Source organism: Coloeus monedula, assembly GCF_965178545.1.
Source record: "Coloeus monedula genome assembly, chromosome: 1".
Classification (NCBI taxonomy): Eukaryota; Metazoa; Chordata; class Aves; order Passeriformes; family Corvidae; genus Coloeus; species Coloeus monedula.
In genome coordinates, this window is record NC_138781.1 from 82,958,901 (window position 1) to 82,978,402 (window position 19,502).

General features: G+C 39.4%; 1 protein-coding gene across 1 annotated transcript in view; it reads left to right on the forward strand.

Moving 5' to 3' along the window:
* Nucleotides 1-494: 494 nt before the first annotated feature.
* RETREG1 (reticulophagy regulator 1) overlaps nt 495-19,502 on the forward strand; it is a gene marked incomplete at its 5' end in the record, with an annotated part of 65,679 nt that continues 46,671 nt past the window's right edge. Inside the window, 3 exons of the mRNA XM_082283966.1 lie at nt 495-724; nt 14,540-14,646; nt 16,369-16,399. Coding sequence (XP_082140092.1) covers nt 495-724; nt 14,540-14,646; nt 16,369-16,399 — 368 coding nt within the window. The remainder of the gene's footprint in view (nt 725-14,539; nt 14,647-16,368; nt 16,400-19,502) is intronic.

Genomic DNA, 19,502 nt, shown 5'->3' on the forward strand with positions numbered 1-19,502 from the left:
TCCAGGCTGAACAGCCCCGACTTCGTCAGCCTGTCTTCGCAGGGGAGGTACTCCAGCCCTCTTATCAACTTGGTGGCCCTCCTCTGGATGTGCTGCAACTGCTGCTTGGCTGTGGCATATATACACGAGAACGAGATGCAGGACAAGTCTCACTGGTAACACTTTCCAGCGGGCTTCACCCTCCCAAATCTAGAAAGCAGCTGGGTAGCCCAGCCTTCCCGCAGCAGGGAACCGGAACGCTCAACGCAGCCTCTCCTGCGGCGGGCAGAGCTCCCGCCAGGGGCAGCAGCCTCGGGCCCGCCCGCTCCCCGAGCCTCCCCCCGCCCTCCAGCGCGGAGGCGCCGGCACCGCCCCCGCGGCACCTGCGCGGAGGCGGGTGCGGGGTAACGCGGGGCCAGCGCCGCGCTCCGCCCCGGGCCCGCCTCCGCCGCCCGGCCCCAGCCCCAGCCCCAGCCCCGCCAGGCCGAGCCGCAGCCCGGCGGTCGCACCGAGCCATGGCGAGCGCGGCGGTGCCCGCGCAGCCCCGCGAACCGGAGGCCCCGCAGGAGCGGGGCGCGGCGGCGCCCGGGGAGACGGAGCCGACGGAGGTGTCAGGCGGGGCCGGGGCGCCGGCGGTGCTGGGGGAGACGGGGCTGGCCGTGGGCTGCTGCATCGCGGCGGCGCTGAGCTGGGAGCGGCCCCTCCGCAGCCTGGGCGGCTTCGTCTGCGCCAACCTGCTCTTCTGGTGAGCCAGCCGGGCCGGGGTGGGCGCCGGGGCTGCCCCCGGGATGGGAAAGCGCCCGCCCGGCCCGCGCCGCCCCGCCTGACACCGGCGTCTCCCCCGCCCCGCGCTCCTCTCGGCCCCCGGGAGGGGCGTGCGCCCCCCTGCCCTCCTCTCCCGAGCGCCCTTCGTGGGAAGCTGACCCGTGCTCCCAGCCCTCTATGCGAAGGAAGGTCCTGCTTTTCGCTTCACCTGCGCCACGGCATTCCCTGCCCCCAGTCGCCGCTCCGGGTCTGGCCGTGGCCCTCGCGCTGAGTGCATCTCCTTGGTCGGGTTCCTTCACCCTCGGTGTCTGCCCCAGCCCCGCGCACACACGCGTTCTGCCCCCATTTCCCAGAGCATGATGTGTGATGATGATGAGGAGGAGGATAGGATTCTTCTCAGATAGAAGCTGAGCAGGGCGGATGCAGGACGCCCCGCCGAGAACTCGCATTTGTCACAGCCGAGATGAGCCGCGGGCCCGCATTTTTGTGCAGAGTTTTGAAACCTGCTGAGATCAGGCCCCGAGCCCATCGGTAGTACTGTGCTGATGCCCCGGTCCAGTACTTTAGAGTTCACTTTGCGTATATGCACTTTTCCAAATTGGTGGCCTACTTAATGGAGTCTTTGTGGAGACAGCTGGAATGTTACTGCAGTGCACCAGTTCTCTTTTTGGGCTAAGCTTTTTGTAGTCGGAGACAGTTTTGTCGAATAAACCCCAGAGACTGGCACAGGGCTGTGTTCATTGTTGTGTTTGTCATGTCTCTCCTGTTAATTTCTATAGGAAAAAACTTGCCTTTCTATGTGAAACTTCTTCAGGGCTTTCCCCTGATCTTAGGTTTTGTCAATGCTTATGTTTTTTGCTTTCTGATCTAAAATGTTGCTGTATGCCTGCTTGACCATGTAGAATGATTTAGAAATTAGTGCTCTGTCTAATAATACTGCGGAGGCTCTTAAGCCCTAACAGTGTGATGTTTAAACGTGAGATCCAAGTCATAGAAAGAAAACTTTCTGAAGCTTTGTGCTGCACAAGAAAATCTCTGCAAATATTTTCAAAAACATTTTATCTTCTTTGATCCCAGGAGCAGAATGTGCATGATGTCTAATTTAGTTTGACTTCTATTATCCATCTTGCTCTTAGGTATCCATGATAAATCCTTTCATTGAGAAAGTTACATGGTTTTGCTCTCATTTTCTGCATACTTCAGAGGTCACCTGTTCTTTCAGCCATTTCGAAGAGTCATAGTGCTTTATGTTTCTTTTCAACGTGGCCCTGATAAAATTTTCAGGGACAACATCTAGCAGAATAAATTTCCACGTCTCAAGGAATAGTAGCTGCTGAGCAACCTGATGGCTATGATTTTGCCAAATTTGATCAAAAGCAAGCTATAAAATGCCTGCATTATTCAATGCCTGTAGGAAGTCTCCTTTGGTAGTCTTACTGCAACTTTTTGTGTGACCAGTATTTGAAGTTATTTTATCAAAATTCATTGTTCACTCTACCTTGTTACTTTCAAGATTAGTCGGAATAGCAGAAGTCAGGGCATGGATTGCTCACTTTGGGGGTATTGTACCTCAGAAGGAAGCTCACTATCCTAGTGCCAGTGAGTTTTGAGAGGTGTAGATGAACTAGGAAATGCGTAGAAGCAGGAATGATGACCAGTAAAATGTGGTTTGAGAACACTGGGAAAGATGTCATTAGCAAATGCATGAAATCTGACACTTTGAAAATTAAACAGTCTTTTAAATCTAAGGTCACATTTCCCTGCTTTGGTGTTGGCATAGTGAGTATTTGCAGCACAGTGTGTTTGCTGCTTCTCCTTTTCTTGTTTGAGATCCAGCTGGTCAGCCTGGTTAGTGATGACTCAGACAGTCGCTGCTGCTTCAGGACTGGGAACAAGTGTCCACCCCTGCTGCCTGTGAAGTCTCTCCTAGCAGGGCTTTGTGCCAGCTGGAGCCTGTAGGTAGAAAGAACATTTCTTAGTTGCCGTTTCATGTGCCTCCTCTTTCTTTGTCGTGTGCCTGCAAGTATCCCTTCCCCACAGGGGGACTCCCCGTGCATATGGCCTCTAATCAGGATTTCTTGGAGTTGAGAAGTCTGTATTGCTGGATGGGAGACTTCTCCCACTATAGCAGCAACAACCGTGGTGGAAGAGGGAGGAAGGGGAGGTGAGGTTTAATTTTACAGTTTTCTGAATTTTGGGAAAGTAACACCAGTTCTTCCTCCAAACCATTTAATTTCCTTGGGACTGTTTTCCTCACAGTTAGTTTAGTTCTTGTATGTACACCCATCAAAATACTTCATGTGTAAACTGTTGCAGCTGGAGCAGCTGAGAGTGAACTGTTTCTCTGGTGTCACCGGTTTTTTTGGATTTTTTAAAATATATTCCACTGTAGTCTCTTTTGTGGGAAAAATCTCTTAACCATTGTACTGTGTATAAATGCATTTTTGATGGTTACTACTAAAATACTGTTCTTGTAAGTACAAGAAATTTAGTAACAATTTCATTCTGATTTCCTTTATTTTTTTTACTAATCTGAACAAATTATTGTAAACTCTTTAACAAGAGAGTAGTAAAAGTAGACACAAAGCTGGCTACTGGAAAAGCATTTTTCAGTTAACCACCTCCATTATTTATTCACCGTGAACAACTTGAAGCCTCTTGCCCCAAATGAACCCGATTGAAAATCTTGAAAATGAGCAAGGGTTAAATATATATATTATTTTGCACCTAACCATCTGAAATGTGATATAGATACTTGTGCTGTATATAGTTTGCAGACTGAAGTCAAAATAACACAGGAAAACAAGGTTGGATTTTTTCCCCTGTTTTATACCCATTGTACTGAAAAAGTGAGTGATTGGCACAAGAACAGAGAAAATCTGTGCTGGTGCCAAAAGTTCACTCCAGGAGTTCTAAGTGTTAGGCTGTTGACTGATAACTTTTAGTCTTGGGTTTAATCTTAGCCAAATATTAACATTCAGTCCTAGATTTTTAAGCTAGCCTTCTATCCTAATTATTATTCTCTGTGTGTATGGAATAGAGGGATAGTGGCAGCTTTTTGTTCTCACAATCTATATTTTAAATATTTCTATAAGGTCAGGAGGACAAGTTTATTTTCAGTAATTCTGTGCTGTTCCATATGTTTTGTAGTTTGCAGATATTTATTTCAAGTAAGTGTCTTCTATCTGCAGATAAATGTTTCAAACCTAAGTACATTAATGTCTGCAAGGTCAACCCTATATGCACCAGTTGCCCAGTTCCCTGATTTCTCTCGGATTTCTCAGGAAGGGAGGTGGCAGAAAGACTAAGATGTAATAGATCTTTTCTCTTTTCCCGTCTCCTTATGGAATGAATGTATTGCATTACCCTCTTTGCTATTCTCTTGCCCAGCCCAAATCCACATTGTTCTTTGAGGATTTTAATATGCCTTCTGAGGCACCAATTTGCATGTTTCTGCAGGTCTCTTTTTAACAATGTTACATGATGTATTGTACTGGCTCAACAAAGTAACTGCTAACTGTGTAAAGTACAAGTATCATTCCTTGATTTAGACAGGTGTGCAGGCCTAATTTACCATTAAAAATAGTCTTTTGTCACCATCCATACCCTTTTTTTGTTTGTTTGTTTGGTCTCAGTCCTAGTGAGTATTTCCATTGTATGAGAGAAACAAGAGAGAAAACAATATTGCTTATATCTGAATTGGCTGTGTGTGTTGCATCAGGTAAAGACTGAGTTTTTTCCAGACAGAAAATCTAATTGCTATTTAAATGTTAGTAACAAAAACTCATTCAGAGTTTAGAGGCTTGGTGTGTTTTGTTTTTAAGTATCCAATTTGTTTTAGGAGTTGTTATTGAAGTGTTTGTTTTGTTTTAAAGTATCCAGTTCACTTTAAGATTTGTTCTTAAAGTGTTTCTTACTTGAAATCTCTGCTTGGCAATGATAAAGTTTACCACAAAGAGATCTCAAAGTACTTTTCATTCATTAATTTATTCTTTCAGTGTAAGAAAACAGTACTAAGCTAAGCATTTCTTTCATGTATTTGCACACAACTTGTAAATGCTGCCACTACTGTACCTCGATGGACAGCTTGCCTATAAAGCAAGATCTGCACATTTAGAGAGCAGTGTGCAGGTACAGTGTATGCTTGCATTTTTATTCTTTGATACAAGAAAGAAACTGATCTTTAACATGGAGCAGCCCCTTTTTTATATGTTTTTAGACTGTACATTTTTGTCCACTGTTGGCGTTGGCTGTGGCTACCACTGGAAATGTAGTCTAGGGGAACTACTCAGGACATTCTTGGTGACAAAATGTAAAATTAAGTGAGAATTGGAATAAAATAAATCTTTGAAATCAAAACAGAAAGAAAAATACGTGAAAATTAAGTGAGGTGGAGCAAGGTAGGGTATTGACATTCTCAGGCCAGTTTGTAGTATGCTGGTCCTCAGATCACTTAATTAAATTTGTAATATTTTCAAAGTCAGGAGAACACATATGGATTTTTCCTTATAGCACCTGGATGCTAAATATGGTTTTGAATGTGGGAAATTCCAGTCTTTGACTGTCTTTGTTACAGGAAATCTTAGAGCTACATTCTTAGTTGTTTTGGGATTACTTTCCCGAAATCCAAAGTATCAGGATAGCACACAAGTGAATACTCTTGCCTCAGATTCTAATAAGAGTTTATGTCTGTGATCCCTTAAGTAGGAGTAGTAGACCAGGTTAGATATTGACATTATTCTATTTTTAATGATAATACATTCATTATCAGGAAAGAGAAGAAAAAGTTCTGTCATAGGCAGTTTTGAAATTCACTGTGCATTCATGTGAATGGCTTTCTCATATGGTTGCTAGTTTGTTTCTTCTAGTGGATGGTCCTAACTTTTTTCATTTGCTGCCTTTTGCTAAGTCTTTGTAATTTACGGGTATTGAGATTTATTTTATTACACCTATAGTACAGTAAATTGCTGATATTTCTTCAAGCTTAAAAAAAGTTCATGGTTTGTTGTTTTTGCTTCCTAGAAGGTGATATTCCAGAATACTCTTCCTCAAGTAAAGCTAAAATTCCAATGTCAGCACATTGTGATATAATTTTAGGGTCTGCTTGTTTTCACTCAGGCAGTTTTAGGCTTATGTTCACTTTTCCAATACAAATTCTGAAAACTTTTGAAGGCTTTAGTGGTAGAAAAGTGGGACAGAAAGTTAAATTAATTTGATTTAGTTAGTAAAAATAATTAAAAGCCATTAACAGCTTTTTAGTGACAGTTTGCATACTTTTGGCTGAGAGATTAGTTTACAGGAATGAAAATTGACATTGTTTAAGAGCCAGATGGTGTTACATAAAAACCTGGACAGCTGACAGCATTTTTCAACCAATAAGATGAAATCAGGGTAGGTCAGAAAAGAAATCAAGTGGGGTAGTTGAGGAAAAGCTAGCATTACTGAACAGTTTAGGACCAAATCTGGGATGAGGATTTTATGGAAGATGGAAATCCAAAACAAAGGAGAATAGAGGAATTGCAGCATGGGTTATGTTTATTCTGTCTTGCTGAAACTTACGTATGCTGTGTCTAAAGCAGTTGTCTCAAGAGAGAAATTATAATTTCTTTGTGTATTGCCTCAAAATAATGAGACCATTCAAATAGTAAGTAGAATTCTGAGAACAATGGATGTTTTAGGGGGATATGCTATGCTCCATGGTAGATGTTACAAGACTAATGAGAGCATTAAAGAAAAGGAGATTTAGGGCAGCACGGTAGAGGTGCTACTGCTCAAACTGCTGCTACTGTATGAGAAAATGGGATTAAGATTTCTTCTGTACTTTGCCAGAGTACAGGTTAATTAAGGTCATCTGGGCATTTGTCTGCGAAAACAAAGGAAGCAACAAGGTTATTTGATGTTATGTGTTTAAATCAAAATGATATTTCCATGGAAGTTAACATTATCCCTGGTTTTCATGATGAAAACAGTAGAATTTGGTGTCATGGTAGACTCAGAAGGTATGTCATTTAGGTAATTTAAACTTTCTCCTTCTCAATTGTTTTTTATATGCCTGTGTGAATGCAACAGGTTGCAGTAAATCTGATCCAAAAGCCACAAATATTGAAACATGATAACTGCTGCATTCCTCAAGAGGTTTCCTTGCAAACAGTGTGAGATAATTTTGCAGTGTGACATTATTAACTTAATCCTCTTTCCCAGACCACCAATATACTTCCAAATGTACCAGTTCATAAGCACATTTATCTTTGGTGATTAAATGCAAAGCATTGAAACGATTCTTCTAATGTTCTTTTCTTAGAGACTTATACTAGTTTTTGTTTTATTTAGACTTATTTTTAAGTTTAAGAGCTGGTTTCTTGGGCTAGAGAAAATACACAGTTTGAATTCCTATCCTGTGTGTTAACTCAAGTTAGCATTGTCAGTCGTCCTTGCTTTTGCCCTGAAACCTGTGCACAGACCTTCCAGAGAACTACCCCTTCTACCGATGGCTGTCAGAGTAACAGTAGTTTAGATTTCTTAGGACAAGAGATTTATTTATTATTCAAAAATCTTTTTTCCTAGTAAATTCTAGAAGGTTTTCTAAAGAAAAACTGATTTGATCGGTGCTTTCTGGCTGAACAAATACGATTCTAATCTTTTCAATGAAACCTGACAAATAAGCTCTTTGAATAAAAGGTTGATGGCTGAGTTTTCTTTGTCTTCACAATGAAAGAATTTTTAAAAAATGATGCTAGTTTTAGCATAATAAGCATGCCTTTTCTGCTTGAGGGTTTTTTTTAAAATTATTTGTTTACTTTTATGTATCTAGTGATAGAATTTTTGTATTTCTGGGTGGTATCCAATGGAACACTCTTTGCTACTTGGCACATAGGTTGCAAATCAACTGCTTTTCAGTGCTTCATTTTACTCTGTTTGAAATATCTCAGATACCTACATTTTTGGATGGAGCTCTTATTTAGGGAAAAACTTGAAATGAAAGACAGTGCTTCTTTCTAATTCAAGTTTTTATGGAAGCTTACATTTTTCTCCACTAAATTAGACGTGATCTAAAACATTTTTAATGTACATATTTTTAAGAAGCATTCTATTACAGCATTTCACAGATTTTCAGCTAAACAGATAAACAGCTTTCTAAGTTCAAGCTGCCAGGCACCCAGAGTGGTGGTGTGCACATTATAAATTTTAATTAACGTAAGATATATAGTAAATGCTTTTGAAATTATTTTATTCAACAAATTATGCTTTTTGGAGGGGTGAGGAGGTTTTTTAGACAGAATTTAGGTCTTCGTTCCTTCTAAAATTTTTGACAGCACATATACAGATGTGGTTTTGTACATGTAATTCCCTCTCTTCAACATAGAATCTGCTGTACCACAATTTCTGCGTATTTTTCAGACATGCAGGTTCACAGTTAAGTACCATATAATAATATTGTGCCAAATTCTATTCTATAAATAGATTCTACCAAAAAAGTGTGCATAACTTACTCGGCCTTAAGGGAAAATCTACACTTCTTGTGTAGGTATGGGGAAGGGATTTTTGCACTGTGATTCTTGAACAGGTATCTAAATACTTTGGCTCAGACCAGGTGGCTTGGTTTTGGCTGGGATGGAATTCATTTTCTCCGTGGTGCAGTGCTGTGTTTTAGATTCAGCATGAGAACAATGTTGATAACACACAGATGTTTTAGTTATTGCTGAGCAGTGTTTACCTAAGTCAAGGACTTTCTAGTTTCCCGTGCTCTGCCAGTGAGCAGGTGCACAAGCAGCCAGGAGGGAGCACAGCAAGGACAGCTGACCCAAACTGGCCAGAGGGATATTCCATACCACAGTGTGTCATGCCCAGTACACAACCTGGGAGGAGTTGGCCAGGAGCTGCCCATCACTGATCAGGTCAGGCTGAGCATTGGTCAGCGGGTGATGAGCAGTGGTATTGAGCATCACTGGATTTTATTCCTCTCTCTTTGTTGTATCACATTTCATTTTTTATTATTCTTACTCTTACAAACTTTTTTTCAATTATTAAATTGTTCGTAAGCCACGGCTTTTACTTCTTTCTATTCTCCATCCCATCTCACCAGGGCAGGAGAAAAACCTTAATTGCCAGCTAGTGTTATACCACAACACCAAGATGTACTAAAGGAACAATAAGAAAAATACTGGATTATTGAGTTCTGGACTTCCACGGTTTTGAATACTTGAGGCTTGGATTTCCATATTTGTAGGTACTGCATTTTGATATTTACAGAGGCTTAGTATGAACATCATTTATATAGAAGAGCAATTCACATAGAAGTTGTAAATTTAATAGACATAAAAAAGCAGGATTCACAAACGTGGTTTGGGATGGCTTTTCAGTTAGGAGAGTCTAAGCGTTAAATTACCTGTAAAGAAAACAGAGTTGAATAGATATTTTTCCTTCTTGATTCACAGGAGGGCAAACAAAACAATTGACCCAGTGATCAGTAAGGGCACAAGCTTTCTGATACTACCTTTACCATGTATTTCAAAAATGTTGTTCAGGCAGTGCACTTCATGCTGCAGTTACAAGAAAACAAGCCCTCTTCCTCTTCCCCAGACCTCTTGCTTGAGACAGTCATCAGAATTTAGTGCAACCAGACAGGTGTTGGTTGCTCCAGCGGTAAGTGTGGAAGAATGGTCTACATTCAGCTCTAAGCAGGAAACAGTTACCACCAGGAAACAGTTATTACCACATCTTTTCCTTATCCAAATGCCTTCACTGTAAATGTTTGTCTGAGACAGTGTTGGGTGGTCCCGTGTAAGAGCGAAGTACTTTTGAAATTAGCAGTTTGATGTTCTCAAAATGCACTAGAAGTACTTCCTCTCTACAGGGGAGAGCCATTCTCTATGTGGTTTATGTCACAGGCCATGCTTGCTTACCTGTGTCTGATTGGAAGAAGACCAGTGCTATGGAAAACTCTGGCTGAAAGGTGTCAGTCGATTTTCACCTTAGCTTTTTATGAGGAAACAGTTACACACCAACCTGCGCTCTTCAGAACTCCAAAGAATTGTTCTCAAGAGTTTGGGCTCTGGTTTTAAGATGTAAATAGGAGTTTGTGGAACACAGAACTGAAGTCCACAAATGACTCATGCAGCCAATAAATGTGTCATAAAAGCCGATGGTGAAGCAAAGCTCCATGCTCGTATCTGTGTTATCAACAGTTTTCATTTATGTGATTATCTCTGGAATTAATCTAAGGATAGATGATTATTAAAAATGTACCTGCTAAGGCTTTCCAGAAATAACTAGCACTGGCTGCTGATAGTCTAAATAATTTAATTTTGATTAAATTATTTTTATGTTTTGTGTTTACAAAGTGCAACTCATTCATAGTTCTAGAATGTGTTGTAAAAAAACCCAAAATCTTAACAGCTGAAATTAAATAATCAAATTGATTTATTTAGGATTTAAAACAATTTGGTAGGTCTGTGCCTTCCCTGTATCTCAGGATACAATTAAAAATAGCTTTTGTCATGCCCTATAAGTTTTTATTATGTTTACTGACTGCAATATTGTATAATACTGTTAACCTTCAAAATTTCTTAGCTGGTTCATGCCACTTGAGTAACTTTGTACAATCTGGTTTGTGCAGTTAGATGTCCCAGGTGCTCTGCACTGTGAGATAGCTGCCTTTTGATACAACATATTGACAGTATTGACATATGACCATCCCATACTATAAGGAGCTGGAGAAAAGACAAGAAGGAGAAGGTACCTTAGGTTACTTTTTTATCTTTAGTTTCACCATCATGCAGTTGAAGAATTTCCACTTTCAGTTGTGGAAGTTGTCAAGTTTTGATTCTTAATTGTGCAGTTTAGAATAATTTCAGTACAGCTGCAGTATAACCAGGCCTAGAAACAGAAACTGTTGTTCCTGTAAGTTCTAAGGTCAGCATCTTACCGAAAAATATTTGCCAACCACTTCTAATAGACTAAAATAGTCACAGAATGATGATATCATTCAGGTTGGTAGGGGCTTCATGAGGTCTCTAGTATGACTTGCAGCTCAAAATAAGGTCAGTACTTAATTCAGATCAGATTGCTGAGAGCTTTGTCTTCACAGCTCTCAAGGTTGGAAATTCCACAACCTCTGTGGACAACCACTGCTTCATTATCCATTGATACCGCTCCTGTTTCATTTCACAAAAATGGTTTCTCAATCTTCCTCAGTGGAGTTGAGTAGCAGGCTTGGCTCCATCACATGTACATTCTTCCTACAAAGAAGAACGTATGTTGGAAGGACAGCAGGAGGTCAGCTAGTCTGACTTGCTCAAATGAGCTCCAGTTGGAACACATTGCTCAGGTTCTTACACAATTAAGCTTTTCAAAGGCCTACTCCATAGTGGTCTGCCACCTGCTCAGCACCTCCAGTAGCTCTTTCAGTTGAGTGCTCTGGACTAGAGGCCATCCTTCACAGTGAGGCCACTGTTGCCATCAGTGCAGGGGACGGGCATTTCTTGCAGCCTCAAAGGCAGGTGGCCGTATCCCACCCCTGGGGCTGTGTCTGCGTGAGGGCCGTTCCTATGTGGGGAGTGCCTGTTTCAGCCAGCGACAGGGACTGAGTCCTGGGCACCTCGTGACTGGTTTTTCTTTTTGGGAGTCCTGCACTGCCTACAGGAGAATTTCTTGTCCCCTTGTTTTGCAAGCTGTCCTGTTAACTGCTGAAGTAGTTATCTGGAATGCATCTATACGTTGTTTTAATGTTTGCTTTCTTAAACTGCCCCCGCCCTCCCCCCTCCCCAAAAAAAAAAAAAAAAATTCCCCAAATACTGCAGAATTCCAGGGGGAACAAATCTTCGTTATGTCTATAGTAATGGTTTTTATTTCCACACTACTTGTAGAGGAAATTAAACAATTTAAACTTCAGTCTGTTCTGTTTATTGCTTAAAAAAAGAGAGCTTGTTGAGTAAGCTTCTCTTAATAGCATTCTTCTACAAAACAGAAGTATATTAAGATGTGCAGTATATAAAGATGTCATTCTGGAGCCTTTCATTTTTGTCAGATGTGTGTGTTAGAAATGCTTAAGAGTAAAATCTGTCCTTTTCTTAAAAAAAAAAAAAAAGGGGGAAAAAGGTCCTGACTTTTATTAATAAGCAAAAGTACCACAGAAGCTGTTAGTCTGGTTGCTATGTATCATGTTGATAATTCCTAGAAGAATTTTGAATCCTGACAGTGGTAGTGTAATAAGTAGTTTTCAGATCCCAGTATGTTGAAATAACCTTTTGATAAGCTTATGACAGATAAATGCCAAAAAAGTACAAGGGGACCTTATCAGCTTTTCACCAGGAAGGGCTTCAAGGACACAGATCTCTGACATATGGCTCACAAACAGTTTTTCTAATCTATATTGCTCTGGCACCTGAGGGCTGCCACAAGCTGGCTGTGAGTGAATTCACAAGGGATGGTCTTTCATGCAAACATCACAGTATAGGTAAAGAGCTAATAATGTTAAGGCACTGGAAGTTCAGTCAGAACGATTCAAAGCTCTCCAAATAAGTGAGGAGTCCTTGTTTGGTGACTACGTTAGCTGCTTCAACTAGATTACAGTTTTTTTCCTCAAACACTGGAGCAGAGAGACTGCAGTATCGAGAAGGTGGAATGACATGACTTGGAAGCACCTTTCAGAGAGGATGCTACCTTGTTAATCCTTGTTTGCTAATCCTGGTCCGCTTTAGTGCAATTGTTTTTAACAGCAGGTGACAGCTGTGATTGCAGTGAAACTAGCAGTATGGTTTAGTTGTGAGCATAACGTAGGTCAAACATGTTCTGTGCATTTTTTGAAAGATACATTAAGCCATCTCAGTAAGAATCTGATCGTACCTTGAAAATCTAGTAGGGTATCTATGTGTGCATACACATGTGCACGCACTCGTGTATAAATTTTGGTATTGCTGTATGTATTTGAGACCATCAAAGAGTGGCCAGTGTTAATGGCTAAGTCAGGGCATTCTGTGTGATTCTATAAACATTCATGCACAAGTGCCATGAAGACCCTATAGAATAGACATGGTATTAAGCCTAAACAATTTAAAGGTCTTTATTTGTTATAAACTTCTGCTGCCTAGAAGTTGAATGAAAAATTCTTCACTTGATTTTTCTATACAGCATCACATCTCTCACCCCAGCCCATTATCAATAAGTTAAGTAAGTAGGCTAAACAAAGTCTTCTGTGCAGTTGAATTAACCCTTAAACACAATCAAAGATTTTTAATGCTGAATAATACTACCAAGAGCAATAGTAGGACAACATGATGCAAAGCTGTTACGAGTTTTGATTTATTGAATTATGATTGGGCAGTTTTGAGAGAGGTTGCCTTGTAATCATTTTTCTCTACACTTCTCTGTTGGTTTTTTTGAGCTGGCTGAATTATATGAAGGTGCTGATTTTATATATTTATTTTATAGAATAGTCTTATAATTCAAATTCTCTACAGACATAAAAACCCTTTATATTTGGATAAAACCTTCAGAGTGAGCTTAAGTGTTTGTATTGGAATTCATATCCTGGTCTGCTCAGGGTGATTGGGTATTATGAGTTTGTGTTAAATGTGAAAATTAGTGGCATGGACATTTTCTTTAATGCAGTCTTTCTTTTTGATGTTTTCAAGAAATACCGGAGCAGTTTGCTACAACAGCAGTGTGTCCTGAGCTTGTTAGAAATATTTGAAGTCAATTTTCTTTCCAAAAAATCCAAGTGTGCTCAAAGGATGCCTCTTGGCTTCCTGTGGTGGCCATGTTTGCTACTCTTTTTCACTCCCTTTCCCCCTCTTTCTTGTAGAAAAGCTCTGCAGCAGCAACTCATTGGGTGGCCAGTTGCCCTGTTTTCAAATCTGAGAGGCTTCTTGGAAACATCCCAGCTTTGTATTATTTTGTTTCTGTTGGTATTCTCATTTGATCCAGTGCCTTGGACAGTGGCTTCTTCCTGGTTTTGGCTAACCCCAAGTTTTTTAAGTTAATTGCTTTTACTTTGAAAAAGGTATTAATTTGTTCACTATTTTATTCAGATCTCTGACTTAAAGTGCTTGAAACCAGCTATTAAAGTACGTAACCCTTTCTTATTTATTTAATTGAATTTTAATTCTTTTTACTTCACACCCTTTTTTTGTGTTAGGATATTTGACAGTAAAACAGATAGAAAAGCTAATCTCCAAATACAGCTGGATAGCAAAGTCAGCAGTGCATGAGACTGTAATTCATACTTTCTGAGTTTAGGTCTGTTTGACTTGACTAGACATGCTCTAAAAAATTATGTAATTAAAAACAAAATTCATGAAAGCTTGTTATGAAGACAAGTTTTAGTATTATGCTGTGATATAAATTTATCTCATCTTTGTGTTTGAAAGAATAAAAGTTTGTATAAAAGTCTTGCTTAAACATAGGTTCTGTAGGAAACACAAGAAAATTTTTAACCTTTTTTTGTGCATTGTGCCAAGAAAATTAATTTTAATGAAACCACAGTTAATTTAAAAGTAGTATTTTCTATGCAATAATTAAAATATTTTATTTTCTTTAGTTTCTCTGTGTGTAAATAAAAGTATGGACAAAAATCTACTACAAACCCAGTGTTTAATCTGTGTATCTTTAAATGTCATGCTTGGAGCTTTCAATATTTGCTTCCCATGGAAAAGTTGTGGGGAGGAACTGAATTCAATTAAAGCAATCTGAGTCTATTTCTTCCTATTTATTTTCAGTATTAGTAGCAGCTGTCAGTTTTTGCATGCTTCCAATGAGATGAAAAGTATTCAACATTTATTTGTTCTTAACATTCTAGGTTTGTTGCATTGACCCCTTGGAGAGTGTATCATCTGACTTCCCTTATAGTACTTGGAGTGTTAATTCTTCAGATAATGAAGGATTTGGTATTCTCAAAGATAAAAGGTAAGTGTACTGATAGAGTTGTGTGCTTAAACACCTGCAATTTGGAGCATGCTAATTCATTACTAAAGCCAGGTCAATATTATGATTATTGTAAAAGTAGCAGCTAATTTTAGAGAGTGATAGTAGATCTGTGATGGTCTATTGCCATTTTCAATGAAGCTTTGCTATATTTTATAGGAAGGGCATTAGGAGATTTGTTTTAGTGTTTAGATGAGTGTAATTGTTATGAGTGGACAGTCATTCTTGTTTCTTAACTGCTAGGTCTGAAAATGCATTCTTTTCTAAAATACAAAATTTTCCTAAACATTCATACTTCTTCCAACATTAATCATGTGATTGTTGGAAATTTTGGGACAGCCAATATAAATCATTGAAATTTGTAAATAGATAAATTACCTATCTTAGCACAGTTCAAATAAGTAAGCAGTATTTTCTTTTTCCTTTGTGTAGCATTTAGTTTCCAGTTTGTATAAAGTCTTACACAACCAATTTTGAAAGAGATTTTGAGTTTGTTGGCTGGTCCAGTGTTTTGGTTTTTTTTTTTCCAATTCCTGTCCTGTACTTCATTACCATCTTGAAAATTCTTTGACAAAATGTTCATCGTAAGTTTTTAATTTTCATTGCCATGAAGAATTCTTTTTCAAGATTCTTATTTTGCCTTTTGTTTGTTGTTAAATCCCATGCAAAGTGTTTGAAAGACCATCTGAACATAGTACAAAAACAGGAAATAGGTGTCAGAGAAGGATGATATTCCTCTTTGATGTACTAACACGTCATTTCTGACTGCCAAAGCTCATTGTTCCCTGCTGAGTTACAGCAGGTATTTGCTACCTTTTCTGAAGTATGATTTCCTGTCATTCCCTTTTCTGGGGGTCTTGGTTACCATTCTGTTTCCTGCTTGAGTATTACAAGCCCAGAGGCCAACTTATAACTCTAAGCAGAATTTGTTTTTTTAAGCTCTGTGCTGTGTAAATCGCCACAAACATTGAATACCTTGCAAGCTGGAAGGCAATAATTTAGGTAAATTCACTCATACCTGTAATTAATATTTTTGTAGTGACCAAATCCAAGATGTACCACTCTCGTGTTTGTGTGATTATTTAACCATTCCTTTTAGACATGAGGCTAGGAAGACCTCCGTTTCCCAGCTTAGAGAATAATTATTTATGGTAGTAAACTCATTTATTTTACTATTGCTGTTGATGCCATTGTAGACAGAGTTCAAGAAAAATCAGGCTCTTGAAGTAATACTGTAGAAGTCTTGTGGTAATGAATTGAAATCAATGAAGTGCCACTCCAAAAAGCAGTAAAATTCTTCCCAGTATAACATGTCTGTGTAGCTGCTTCACGCTTCCAGCCAACCACTAGATGGCAAGACTATTACAGATTCATGAGGAATGTAGAGTGGTTGTCAGTGTATAGATGTAAAGGGTGTGTTGATGTAAAAGTTATGTTGATTATTGTCTTCATGACATCCTTCCATGTGGAAATGTAGCCATAGAAGATCCTTACTTGTTCCATTTATGAATTTAACTAGATGTTAAGTTTACAGAAAGCAATTCAAGAACAGTTACTGTAAGATAATATAACTTTCCTGTTTAACTGATACAGGGGGTTCCTTGTTCATTTTGTCCCAATTCTGAACATATTCTATAAATAAAAAAAGAAAAATTCTTTCTGGTTTGGTGCATTATGTTTCATCTTAAATTCCTACAATTGCAGGTGCGCAGCTTTGGAGGACCATCACTGGCAAGTAGGTATATTATTTTTAATGCATGGTTAATTATTACTTTATTTTTTATAGCTGGCCTGTATTTTTTTTTTTAAGTCTGTTTTCCGTCTAATAAATTGCTGAATTATTTTGATCTTATGATATTTTCTAAGTTTATTACTGCTTGTTCACAATTTTTAATAAATTCTTTTTTCTTCTGATTTGAGTTATATTAAAGTATATAGTAACATATCAGAATACTTCTAGAAATGCTTTTTCTTACCCTGGGATTATAACGCTTTGTGTTTTCTGGGAATTAGTGTTTTCTTTGAAAAGCAGAATAATATTGTGTTGTTCAAGGAGGTAACTTTTGGAACTTCATTATACCAGTGCTGCCTTGAAGGAGGTAAGCTTGATGGGGCTTCCCTTTAAGTCAACGCATGTAATTGATCATTAAAATTGCAAATAAATATTAAGTGATATCCATATGAATAGAAATTAATAATTCTGAAGTCTGTTGACTTGCCATTAACCTGTTTTAGGCAAATGTTTATGTCATGTTAGTACAGAGTATGTAATTTATATAATTAGTTGGCAGTTGTCCTGGTTGCAGCCAGGACAGGGTTATTTGCTGCAGTAGCCAGAAGGGGCATGGCCAGGACCCAGAGGTTATTCTCTACCCCGTCACCTCATCTTGCAGGGATGGGGGAAGGCGTCCCCTGCGGGTCGCATGCTGTGGCACTGCGGTTGGGTGTAGTCGGGGGTTTACACGTGGCGAGCTCTCCCATGTGAGTCGTTCACCTCCCATCTACACTATGATATTGTTGCTGCTGCTGTTTGTTGCTCTTTCTCATTGCTGTTTCCCATAAATTGTTCTTATTTCAACCCGTGATCTTTACTTTCTGTGTCTCCAATTCTCCTGTCCAGCCCTCCACAGGGAAAGGGGTGATGGAGGAATGAGTGAGCAGCACATGGTTTGGAGTGTTTCACTGGGAACACTGAATTGGGGAACACCATTCCTTAACCACGACAGCAGTGTAATCAATGTCTAAATGATTTGCAGACAATCCATTTTCAGAATAAAAGGTTGCGTATTTAAAGCATTATTCTTCTAAACAGACCACCAGGATTTGTTATATATCTGACATAATTTGAAAACATATCCATTAGTACACTGTTTGTATTATAGCCTGACATTGAAGAGACAGTAATGCAGAGTTGAAAAAGGGGAGATGCAGGGTTTTTTTCTCTGTCTGGAGACAGACACCAGTGTCATGGCAATTACAGAAAGCAGTTCATATGTACAGCTCCTGTTCCGTTTCATACCTCTAAACTTCCATAGTCTCTTCAGACTTTCCTATAAATGTGAAATGGAGCTATATGGAATTAATGACAGCTTAGTTCATGAACTAAGCAGAGTAAAATGCTTCTTTTACCATAGCTAGATTTATTTTGTGCATCTGTGTAGAGCGGCAGTGCTTCAAAAATTTTAATTGAGAAGCCATTCCTGTGGTAGATTAGTGTGATTTATGTTTCATTTCTTCCTCCTGTTCTTTGTGAGTCAAATTTACATAAAATTTACTGTCTTTCGGGGTTTTGAATCTGACTTTACTTTGTCTGTTTACATTTGAGAAGAGAAAGGCAAAGAAAACCAAATTGCTTGTGAAGTGAAAGAAAACACAGGTTTTCAAATGCCTTTTGTTTCCATGAAAAATAATTCTGCAGTCTGATACAATTTTTTTCTCTTACTCCCCTGTTCGTCAGGTCCCCAAACCAGAATAGTTGATTTTAATGAAAAGACTATAAATAGTACTTTAAATATCTTGAATTCAAGTTTTCAGGTGTTCAGAATCCCAGACTTGATTTGCTGTTCTGTGGGGAGACAATGCAGAGAGTGGAAAAGAGAATTTGATGAGCTCACCACAGCTCATGCCCCTGGGTAATATAATACAAGCATTGTATGTGTCCATCTAGCCCAGTATCTGCTCTCTGAAGGGATCCAGCCAGCAGAAACATGACCTTGGGTAGTGCATTAAAGCAGGACAAGCTTGCACAGTACTTCTCCTGGTGTACTTTCCCTGCAGCTTCCAGTTAAACCTTCTCCCCACCCCAAGCTGTTCTAGGTGGACCTTCCATGAGTTTTTCTCGTTGCTTTTGTTCTTACAGACTTCTGCTGTTGGCAGCATCCTGTAGCACAGAGACCCACAGCTGAACCACGTGCTTTGTGAACAGTCTTCTGGTTGTTTACTGCTATGTAATAGTTTCGTAAGCTCTTCCTCGATTTTTTTCTTGTTGGAAGAAATACCGAGCAATCACTCTCTATTAGAATTCTCCAGCAAGCTGTGACTTTATAAACTTCTGTCCTGTCCTGTTCAGTTCATGAGTGCTTAATGGTTCCTAAATAGAGGTTCTCTGACTTTTGATATCTTCATTGTGCTTTTCTGCAGTTTTCTTCCATTTCTGTTCTCCTTTTTGTTGGGGGGAAAGAATTACAAATAACATTCAGCATTCAGGGAGATCCTTGGAGTATACATTGGCCCTCTCTTCTTTTCATGATAAATGCCAACACATGATTGGGTATTTTTTTAACCTCTACTGAGCTTTGAGATGATGTTTTCATGGATATATAATTACTTCAAAGTAATGTCCTGAGTAGTAAAGATCAGCTTAAAGCTCATGTGACTTTAAGAGTTTTTGGAGATTTTTCTCTTTGAATTTCTTCACTTTCATCTGCCTCTTTGCAAAAAATCACATGATACTTGATTAAAGTTCTGCTGTTCCTTGCAACTAGTCTCTGTCTTTACCAGAATAATTCCTCTCATATCCAATGGCTTCTCAGGCCTCATAAAAGCATTTGCTGAGAGACCTTGGTGAAAGCCTTCTCAGAAATCCAGGTGAATTTTTATGGACATCAGTGTTCATCTACAAGCAGGTTCACTTTTTGGAAGGACAGAAGGTTTGTGATATGATGTCCTTTGCAGCTTACATTAGGACAGGCATGCATGTCCTTTGTTAGTTTTCCTGACAGTTTGCACAGAGCAGAGATGAGTGTTTAGTGGTTTGCAGTTCTCTGGCTCTTGTGTATCTTCCCTAAAAATAGATACTGCTTTGGACACTTCACAGTCCTCTGCTTTAAGGCAGCTTC